We start from the raw sequence: 11,684 nt of genomic DNA, 5'->3' as shown, positions 1-11,684 counted from the left end.
TGTATATACTGCAAACAACCATCTCATGTTCAGACTAGGGGAAAAAAGCCTGTTCTCACTGTGGTATAAAACTATAACCTTGTAACCCAATGCCGTGCCTCAAAACCACAACAACTGCACAGTCAGTGGATATAAGAAAGCTAAAGAAAAACTGTTTAATCAGCATTGCTCTCACTATGTTTTAGATTATATCTTGTGTAACTTCTTTCTAATTAAAATTAAATGTACAGCTCAAGACAATCTAATTAAAATGTGACCCTGGACCACAAAACCAGTCATAAGTAGCACATGTATATTGCATCAATACATCGTGTGGGTCAAAATTATCGATTTTTCTTTTATGCCAAAAATCATTAGGATATTAAGTAAAGATCATGTTCCATGAAGATACTTTGTAAATTTCCTACCGTAAATATATCAAAAGTTAATTTTTGATTAGAAATATGTATTGCTAAGAACTTTCCAGATTTTCAAATAGTTGTATCTCAGTCAAATATTGTCCTATACATTTCCTATTTATTCAGATTTCAGACGATGTATAAATGTCAGTTTCAAAAACTGACACTTACGACTAGTTTTGTGGTCCAGGGTCACAATTTATCAAACAAAAATAATGCCACCAAACAACACTGTTGCTGACAGATTAGGTCTATCCAGAAAACTGTTAGCATTTTCTTTCATCTCAGTTGTTTGGCTGGCGTAGCACCCCACTATATTATGCTTGAAATTGGTTGCTGATGGCACCCGAAATATCAAGGTTTCGTTGGTTAGCATGACCATGCTAGCCCCTGCTGGTAGATTCTGTAACTACACCAAAAACTGGTCACCTCCAGGATCAACACTCCCCACCTCTGCTTTAGGCTATTTATAAATTTGAGACATTACGAAATGACGTTTCAAATAAAACGACTTGCTTGTACAGGAAAATTCAAAATCCTAGACCGCAAACAAAAACAGAAATTTGGCTATGCATAGACCTATTTGAATTACTCTTTTTTTGTTTAAATCACCATCTCATCCCATCAGTATCACAGCTGGTGTTTAAACATTGGGAAATTTTAAAATTACGTTTTCATGAGAGGAATCATAATGATAGACAGACTTTGAAAACCGTAATAAACAGCATAATTACCGTACTCTAATAAACGCCTGCCTACGTGTCTCTTTATTAAAGTTTAGAGCTTGTAACCGTTAAATGACATAACGAATCACCGAATCTTTAAGCGGTTCTTTGAACCCACTGTTCAAAAGAACCGATTTGCGCAAACGACTCACATTTAGCATGGGGGTTAACTGAACCACCAGCATCCCGCTCGGTTTCAGCGTACTTGACGCAGCCTCGTTGCTGTGTTGTGACGAAATGACGTGCCATACGTCAGCAGCCACAGCGCATGCTTCAACCCCCCTTCAGACCGTTCAGTCCAGTCCAGCCACATTCCTCAGCAGCAGGTACCACTGTATTTTGAGCTTCATTCTCAATCCGTTATTTAACTTTGCTATTGGCTCTTTGCATTGAATTGCCGTTTGACGTGAATTGACGTTTTATAGGCCTGACACCAACGAAGGCTGAATCGAGACTTTCTATGAGTTTCATGCGTCATAATGTTATTGAAAGTGTAATTTGAACTTTTACACTGTTGGTTTTACTGCACTATTCGTTTTTTACTACTCTGTTCGTTTTACACGGTTTAGACGATAGGAATTTAAACTGAATTTACAGTTTGTTAAACCGCTCTGACGTTATGTATTATTTATTTGTTAGAAAGTTTTAAAACTTGTTAATTGTAAATGTGATTCATCTTAGCTCATATGGTTCAGGCGTAATGTGTACGTGAGTATTAAAAACACAGCTCACAGTGTTTATTTATTTATTTATTTTATATTACATGTTGTGAAAACAACACTTATGAAAGAAATAGACTTTATTAATATTTTTCTGTCCAAAATATTAAATGTCATGGATTAATATTTACTGAGCAATCCACAATTTTGTAGAGGGAGGTCAAAATGTAAAGTTACATGTGGGTATAAATGACTTCAGAAAGATGCAGCATCATAATGTTATTTTACACAGAGATGAGTAGTTCTATTAGTAAAATGTGCTGACTTTAGCAATGCTTGTTGCATTATGTGCCGATCGTGAGAATAACTTGAAAAGTGCTGTTTCCTCATGTTTGAATGGTCACCATTGGCACAAGTCAACAGATTTTACTAATATAACTACCAATCTCTGTGTAAAAATAAGATAATGATGCTGTCATCTTTCTGATGTCATTTTTACCCCCCTGTAACCTGACTCTGTAATCTAAAGTAAAAACTGCCATTTTGACCTCTCTCTACAAAATAGTGGATTACTCAGTAAATACTCATCCGTGACATTTAATATTTTGCCTTTCATCACTATACATGTGTATTTTTCTTCAGAAAAAAAAAATATTAGCAAAATCAGAAATTTGAGCCGGGGACCTCTGGTTGAGCTAACACGGAATGACCCTATGGTGATTTCTGATCAATGCTTTACTCCTGTTATGAATTGATACACCAATAACTGCTGTTTTCCATCCTTAGCCATGTCAACAAAAGATTCAAAGCCAAATCTCAGCCATTCCCAGGCTATAGAGATTGTCAAGCGACTCTACGGCTTGACCGTGTCCGTCATTCGACCGTTGCCCAGTTATGATGATCAGAACTTATACGTGGCCACCAGTGAGGGTGCAGAATATGTGTTGAAGGTTATGAACTCAGCAGACAGCCAGAACATCACTGTCATTGAGCTGCAGACTCACACCATGAACTTCTTACACCAAAGAGGCCTTCCTGCCCAGACCGCTTTGCCCAATCTGACTGGCCAACTCATGAGCTTGGAAGAATTTGGTAGGAGTCAATTAATTTCATTAAATATTAAAGGAGAAGTGCACTTTCAAAACTAAGATTCACATATAATGTACTCACCTCATTGTCATCCAAGATGTTTGTGTCTTTCTTTCTTCAGTCGTAAAGAAATTGTGTTTTTTGAGGAAAACATTTCAGCAAATTTCTTCATATAATGGACTGATATGGTGCCCCGATTTTGAACTTCCAAAATGCAGTTTAATTATGGTTTCAAACGATCCCAAATGCGGTTGTAAACGATCCCAGCCGAGAAAGAAGGGTCTTATCTAGCGTAATGATCGTTTATTTTAATAAAATTAATTCAGTGTATATACTTTTTAATCCCAAACGCTCATCTTGTTTTACTCTGCCTGAACTGTTTTTGTTCCGGTTCATGATAGTTAGGGTATGTCGAAAAACTCCCATCTCATGTTCTCCCTAAACTTCAGAATCACCCTATATCACTGTTTTACCTTTTTTGTTAAGGGTGTTTGATCTTCTTTGCATATTCACTTTGCAAAAACTGGGTCTATACTTCTGCAGTGATGTAGGATGATTTTGAAATGATTTTTGAAGTTGAGGGAGAAAATACGATTGGAGTTTTTCAACATACCCTAACTGTTTTGAGCCAGAATACACAGAGTTCAGTGAGAGCAAGACAAGACGAGCGTTTGACATTAAAAAGTATATAAATTGTATTATTTTTATGAAAATAACTGATCGTTTCACTAGATAAGACCCTTCTTCCTCAGCTGGGATCGTTTACACCCGCATTGGGATCATTTGAAGCCGCATTTAAACTGCCTTTTGGAAGTTCAAAATCGGGGGCACCATATCAGTCCATTATATGGAGAAAAATGCTGAAATGTTTTCCTCAAAAAAACATAATTTCTTTACGCCTGAAGAAAGAAAGACACGAACATCTTGGATGACAAGGGGGTGAGTACATTATATGTGAATCTTTGTTTTGGAAGTGGACTTCTCCTTTAAGTCCTAAAACGATAGTGTTTTGAAACACCTGTTAAAGGTGAACGCTGAATTGATCCATATTGTAACTCATATTAATTAACAAGTGTCTTTATTTTTGTGCTATCACAGATTGTGGTTTTGGCACGCAGAAATATTTAGTGCGCTTGCTTACCTACCTTCCTGGCACTACCGTAGCCAAAATTACCTGCAGTCCTCAGATATTGTATGATGTTGGGAAGATGGCTGCCACATTGGACACAGTTTTACTGCAAGTAAAATTTTTGTTTCTATTTTTTAAGGAAAACTTAAACCCAAAAACACACCGAGAATGAAAAGTTGAACTATAATAACTATATTAATGTCTGGGCTGCATTTCCCAAAATCATCATAAATTTATGATCAGTGTTGGGGAGTAACTAGTTACATGTAACAGAATTACGTAATTTCATTACAAAATAAATGTAATTGTAATTAGTTACAGTTACTGAGAAAAAATGTGTAATTAAATTAGTTACTTTTGAAAAATGCCAGTGATTAAAAGGGGATTACATCTGAATTTTTTCACACACCCACCCACACTTACAGATTTAATTGACTTCTTTCATAAATTGCATTGACTGCTCTAAAATGAGACACCAATGTTTCAGGAGTTTAGGACGCAGAATAGGACGCATGCTTATTCTTAACTGTTTTATTTCCTATTTGGGTTTATGCATAAACTTTATTTTTTAAGATTGTTTTTTCCAAAAAATCCGAATTTGTGGTGGCTGTGCTTTAAATTAAATTATTACACGGCTCTGTGGAATGCTTGATTCTGATTGGTCAGTCATGACATTCCAAGGTATGTTATTCCCTAATAACAACTGGTAAAAGCTAATAACTCAGACTCATTCGGGGCAACTTAAGTCGGTGCTATATGCTTGATATTTTTTCTTGGTGGAAGCTTTGTGTTTGGTTACCCAATAAAATATTAAAGCTTATTTCAATATTATGTGGACAATTTCTTAAGTCTGTCATCCTGGTATCGTGGAGTCGCTTTATTGTTCCATACAAATGCAGCTGCTGCCTTTTTTTTTTTTTTGTAGACTGTTATGGATTATAAAATAACTAACAAACTAGTACTACTTCCTTAATTATTTATGTGGTGAAATGTTGTGTAAGGAAACTGGTATGACTGCACTGTGTCCCTAAAATGTCTAGTTTGAACTTGCCGTTTGCTAGCAACTGATTTCTTTGTGGAAGTTTTGCGTTCAAATATTTCAACTCAGATCAGTGTTTCATCTAAATAATCTATCAAGCAGCTGTGTAATAAGTGGGATAATGTTGTTGATAATGTAGCCAGTTGTTATGGCAAAATAAAGATGTATGTTATCCCTTACTTATTATAATCTTAATTCAAGTGATAAAGGATTTTGAAAGTCTGACAGTAATCAGTGTTGAACACTACTGTAAGGTTAACTCTGCCTGGTTTAAATGTTTCAAAATGATTAACAGTAGAAAATATTGGAAATTTAGAAAAGTAATCAAAAAGTAATTAAAAGTAATGTTACATTACTTTTATAAAGTAATTGAAAAGTTACACTACTTATTTCATTTTAAATCAAGTAACTTGTAATCTGTAACCTATTACATTTCCAAAGTAACCTTCCCAACACTGTTTATGATCGTAGAATCAGTCATTTTAGGATTATGTGTTGTAGTTTATTTTTAGTGTGCTAATATTTGTATGTTCTCGCAGTGTGCACTTTAAAGCCAGATGTGTTTTGAGGATGTATTTTGACCCTGGACCACAAAAACAGTCATAAGTCATGCATTGTTAAGAACTTCATATCAACAACACCTCAATATTTAGATGTGTAAATATCAATTTCAAAAACCTGATCCTTATGACTGGTTTTGTGTTCCAGGGTCACATTTGCTGGGAAAAAAAGTTCTGAAAACAATGAACTATATTGTTTTTATGTGTTGTTGTAGTTGTGATGTGGATGCATTTTTAAACTTTATGATTATAGTTAGGGGTGTGCAATATTGACAAAAAATTATATCACAATTTTTATTGGGATTTTTCCAATAATGAAAATTAAACTACATATTTTCACATGTATTTTTTAGATTATACCATTGCTGGTTTAGGTCTGTCATGAATAAATAAATATGAAACCAAAGCCACCAGTAGGTGGCAGCAAGTCCCTGCCTTAATGAGCGATTCATTGAATCATTCATTTAAATGATTCATTTCAGTGATTAATTCAAAATGGCTGATTCATGTAGAAATCAAGTCTATCTTTATAAATGGATCACTGAATCATTGACTCAAATGATTCGTTCAAAAACAGATTACATCAGGAGCAAAATGCCACAATGTTGCACTAATATGCACAAATGTTCAGCTTTGTTTGGAACTATTTTTCTTGGCCAATCAGAAAAAAATGGACAGTATTGTGCCTAAAGTATAACTCGCTCAATATTCACTTCTTGTATGTTTAATTGTTTTTGCAAATTGAGTGATGTACTCGATAATATCAGCTCGAACATCATTAAAAAAACAATTACAAAATATTTGCATACCCCTAGTTATAGTTATTGTTCTTGGTGTAAACAGGCCTTTAGCATTTCTTTGTCCTTTTTTTTCAAATGTTTACTATTTTATTTATTGTATTTAGGCAATTGTTTGTTTTTATTGCTTTCTTCTCATAAAGATGGATCATCCAAACATCGGTGTCCTTCAGAGAAAAGATTTTATATGGAATCTTTCCAGCGTTCCTCTCTTAAGCCAGTATATTCATGTGATGGATGGGGATCCCGTACAAAAGGTTGTGAAAGCTGTTATGGAGCAGTACCAGACCCAAGTTGTGCCAAAACTACCATTGTTTCGCAAGTGTAAGATGTTATTTTCATTTCAGCATCAACACAACAGTCACTGCATTTCCATTACCTTTTAAACTGCAAAATTGAAAATTGCAAATTGAAAATATTCCCAATGGAAACGCGTCAGTTTCGTAAAAAATAGAATGTCGACATTCAATAAAATAGAATGTCGTGGAAAAGTTCATTTATTTCAGTAATTCAACTCAAATTGTGAAACTCATGTATTAAATAAATTCAGTGCACACAGACTGAAGTAGTTTAAGTCTTTGGTTCTTTTAATTGTGATGATTTTGGCTCACATTTAACAAAAACCCACCAATTCACTATCTCAACAAATTAGAATACTTCATAAGACCAAAAAAAAAAAAAAAAATATATATATATATATATATATATATATATATATATATATATATTTAGTGAATTGTTGGCCTTCTGGAAAGTATGTTCATTTACTGTATATGTACTCAATATTTGGTAGGGGCTCCTTTTGCTTTAATTACTGCCTCAATTCGGTGTGGCATGGAGGTGATCAGTCTGTGGCAACTGCTGAGGTGGTGTGGAAGCCCAGGTTTCTTTGACAGTGGCCTTCATTCTCTATGGGGTTCAGGTCTGGTGAGTTTGCTGGCCAGTCAAGCACACCATGGTCATTTAACCAACTTTTGGTGCTTTTGGCAGTGTGGGCAGGTGTCAAATCATCACAGACTGTGGAAACTTAACACTGGACTTCAAGCATCTTGGGCTATGAGCTTCTCCAGCCTTCCTCCAGACTCTAGGACCTTGGTTTCCAAATGAAATACAAAACTTGCTCTCATCTGAAAAGAGGACTTTGGTTCACTGGGCAACAGTCCATTTCTTCTTCTCCTTAGCCCAGGTAAGACGCCTCTGACGTCGTCTGTGGTTCAGGAGTGGCTTAACAAGAGGAATACGACAACTGTAGCCAAATTCCTTGACACGTCTGTGTGTGGTGGTGATGTCTTGACCCCAGCCTCAGTCCATTCCTTGTGAAGTTCACCCAAAAACCTCTCAAAGCTGCGGTTCTCTCAGTTGTGCATATTTTTCTTCCACACTTTTTCCTTCCACTCAACTTTCTGTTAACATGCTTGGATACAGCACTCTGTGAACAGCCAGCTTCTTTGGCAATAAATGTTTGTGGCTTACCCTCCTGTGAAGGGTGTCAATGATTGTCTTCTGGACAACTGTCAGATCAGCAGTCTTCCCCATGATTGTGTAGCCTAGAACCAAACTGAGAGACCATTTTGAAATCTCAGGAAACCTTTGCAGGTGTTTTGAGTTGATTAGCTGATTGGCATGTCACCGTATTCTAATTGGTTGAATGGTTAAATGTGAGCCAAAATCATCACAATTAAAAGAACCAAAGACTTACTTCAGTCTGTGTGCACTGAATTTATTTAATACACGAGTTTCACAATTTGAGTTGAATTAATGAAATAAATGAACTTTTCCACAACATTTTAATTTACTGAGATGCACCTGTACATTGCAAAACTCTGTAATGGAAATGCACCTAGTGTGAGTGTGTTCTTTTTTTAAAATATTTTGTTTTGCATTACAGGTGTTAACCATGGAGACTTCAATGACCACAATCTCTTGGTGAAACCCGATGGTCCCTCAAAGTACGAGATCTCCGGGATCCTTGATTTTGGAGACATGAGCTGTGGTTATTTCATATTTGAGCTGGCCATCAGCATCATGTACATGATGATTGAGAATCCCAATCCGGTAGATGTCGGAGGGCCAGTGATTGCGGGATGGGAAAGCGTTTTTCCACTCAACGAGGCAGAAAGAGATTCACTCTATTTGCTGGTTCTCTGTCGGTTCTGCCAGTCCTTGGTTCTGGCCCGACACGCTGTGATCCAGCAGCCAGAGAATGAGGAGTACCTGATGATCACCGCCAGGACAGGTGTGCGCCATCTCTGCAGGCTTTGGGAGCTGGGTAAAGAGGAGGTGGAGAGAATATGGTTCAAGAGTGCTGCACAGTTCAGCCAACCTTGAGTTGAGCAAATTCTTGCTCAAAAATATATATGCTATAAACTGGAACCATTGAAGGTATAGTTCACCCAAAACTGTACGACAACTTGAAATAATTAAAGTTAATGGGGACTGGGACTGGGACTGTCAAGGCCTAAAATTAAAAAAATAAATAAATAAATAAACAAATATTATAAATGTGGTCCAAAAGTGCATGGTGTATTTTGATTATCTAATTACAGCTGAAGTCAAAAGTTTGCATACACCTTGCGGAATCTGTAAAATGTTAATTATTTTACAAAAATAAGAGGGATCATACAAAATGCATGTTATTTTTTTATTTAGTACTGACCTGAATAAGATATTTAAGATATCATAAAAGACATTCACATATAGTCCACAAGAGAAAATAATTGAATTTATAAAAATGACCCCATTCAAAGTTTACATACACTTGATTCTTAATAATGTGTTGTTACCTTCTTTTTTGTGATAGTTGTTCATCAAATTCTTTGATATTTAAGCATTTTTGTGTATTTGAACCCTTTCCAACGATGACGATACCTACATGTTCCCCAGAAGACAAAATCAGTTAAATTTACCCTGATTTTTAAATACAAATGTTTTCATCCCCCGACTCTTAATGCATTGTTTCTCCTTCTGAAACATCAGTGAGTGTTTGAATCTTCTGTAATAGTTGTATATGAGTTCCTCAGTTGTTCTCAGTGTGAAAAGATGGATCTCAAAATTATACAGTCATTGTTGGAAAGGGTTCAAATACACAAATGCGCTGAAAAACCGAATAATTTGTAGGACCTAAAGGATTTTTTTGAAGAACAGCAGGCAGTTTAACTGTTCGGGACAAACAAGGGACTCATGAACAACTATCACTAAACAACCAAACAAAACAGCTGTGGATCATTCAGGTAACAACACAGTATAGCGAATCAAGCGTATGTAAACTTTTGGACGGGGTGATTTTTATAAATTTAAATATTATTTTCTCTTGTGGACTATATGGAAGTATCTTATTCAGGTCAGTACTAAATAAACAATAACATGCATTTTGTATGATCCCCCTTATTTTGGTAAAATGATGTCAAATGATGTTGCCATATCTTGTTGCCACCAAGACTTCTGGCATCAATTTTGGAACTTTGGTACATGTTATTGGTGAATAATTAAGTTAAAACAGGTTAATAATAACGTTAAATGTTGCTTTGTTTCTCACAAATCTCTTGGATAGCTTCTGAAGACTTTAGTGCACATGTAATGTGGAGCACTTTTGGTTGTTTTGGAGTTTGAAAGTCCCATTCATCTCCATTGTATTGAAAACAGCAACCAATACATTATTTTAAAAAACTGTCCTGTTTTATTCCACAGAAAATAGAAAGCCATTTGTTTTTAGAACAAAAATTAAGGTAAACTAACACTAATATAAATGCTACTTTGATGTTAAAAATAAGTATTAATGATCTAATGGGCGTGAGATGCATTGGCTACCATACAGTATATCTCAGGAATGAATGTAGTATTATACTTGATCCTTAAAGTTGCATTGGAGATCTTAAATCACAAAAGTGTTTGTGTTATTTGTTTAATGTATTTTGCGCCTTTAATCCTATTTGGTGCTTTTATTCTGTCCAAGACTATAGAACCTAAATAAATGCATTTTCTATGGAACGGAACGGTTTTAAACTTGCACAATTCATAGGCTATGTACTGTATATCATAGCGATGGAATGTGACGCAAAGTCCCATAAACTTTTATAGGCTGCCTTGTCTGATCTTACAGCACATGTTGTGAATAAACAAACTGCTGACTTCAGCGTTTTATCTGGTTTGTCAAAGGTCGTCTTTTACTGCACAGATCAGATATTATTGGAAGGTCATTGTTTAGTTCATACTGAAAAGTGCACTTTTCAAGCAAAACATTAAAAAAAAAAGAGGAACAACATCAAAATCTGGTTGACTAATGAGATTAGAAGACCTAAGCCGTGATAAAGAACAATGTTCTTCCTTGTTAATGATTAATGCAGACCTTTGGATAACTTTGTTATCCAAAGTAAGTCTTATGGGTTACCAAGGAACATACTACTATATACTATATTGTATTATTGTATATATTCTATATTGTAAATTTAAACGGAATTAAATACACTGACCAATCAAGTGCACAGTATACAACAAAGTCATTTTTTTCACTTCCCGTTCCTTCTATTCGTACAGTATTTGTGATAAAATGCACCCATTATCACTCAATTGCTTTATATTGTGCCAAAGGACCTGATGATCACTGGTGACGTCTACTCCATGTTCTCTTACAAGAATTGCATTGAAAATTTCATTAGTGTCAGATTGTGAAAACTATTTTTCTGTTTCTTATATGGTGGTTTTATTTTGTGTTATCCATGAAAAGAAATTGGTCTATGTACCATTAAAAAACTGAATAATACCCATGCAGAATCTGTTATTTTTTTCTTAAATTGGTCAAAGCTTAACTCTTGGTTTTAGACTAGAAGTTAAAATCCAGGCCTGTGGCAACAAGGAGGAAAGAAAGGCAGTGTGAAAAAGTATACTTTTCCAGTAAGTTAATATATGATCTTAGCTCAATGTTTAATATAGTTGGCTAATCCTGTACAAGAAAGTGTTAATCATTTGAAACTACAAGACCTTTTTCCCAACTGCTGTATGCTTTGTTTACCACTAGAAGGCGCCGTTACCACATAGACGCCATAAAAATGCTCCATGAGACGGTTTTACACATTAGGGAGGATCATACTCTCTATTATCAGTTTCGGTTTGCCTCAATACATTTGTACTTTGGTGGTGTTTAGTATTTTAAGGTAAATCAGCTAATTGAACCCCCATTTGATCTATCCAGGTCATCTGGTCAGTTATAAATATATTTCCAAATATAACTTATTTAAACAGGTTGCAATGATGGGATGCCAAATAATTAGCCTACTTTTCCACTGCTGAGC

At 35.3% G+C, this 11,684-nt stretch overlaps 1 protein-coding gene across 2 annotated transcripts in view; it reads left to right on the top strand.

Annotated features, from left to right (window-relative positions):
- hykk.2 (hydroxylysine kinase, tandem duplicate 2) overlaps positions 1 to 10,533 on the top strand; it is a 250,973-nt gene extending 240,440 nt beyond the window's left edge. Inside the window, exons 1-5 of one of the 2 annotated variants that reach the window (XM_051094271.1) lie at positions 1,328 to 1,449; positions 2,569 to 2,874; positions 3,970 to 4,112; positions 6,540 to 6,720; positions 8,285 to 10,533. In XM_051094271.1, the coding sequence (XP_050950228.1) occupies positions 1,392 to 1,449; positions 2,569 to 2,874; positions 3,970 to 4,112; positions 6,540 to 6,720; positions 8,285 to 8,724 (1,128 nt within the window). In that variant the 5' untranslated portion in view covers positions 1,328 to 1,391 and the 3' untranslated portion in view covers positions 8,725 to 10,533. Of the gene's footprint in view, positions 1 to 1,327; positions 1,450 to 2,568; positions 2,875 to 3,969; positions 4,113 to 6,539; positions 6,721 to 8,284 lie in introns of those variants that run through there. The other variant, XM_051094270.1, reaches the window with a different exon arrangement.
- The last annotated feature ends 1,151 nt before the right edge of the window (positions 10,534 to 11,684 follow it).

This window comes from Labeo rohita, chromosome 22 (genome assembly GCF_022985175.1).
Source record: "Labeo rohita strain BAU-BD-2019 chromosome 22, IGBB_LRoh.1.0, whole genome shotgun sequence".
Lineage (NCBI taxonomy): Eukaryota > Metazoa > Chordata > Actinopteri > Cypriniformes > Cyprinidae > Labeo > Labeo rohita.
Note: the sequence above shows the minus strand (reverse complement) of the source record. Positions and strands in the feature narration are given on the sequence as shown.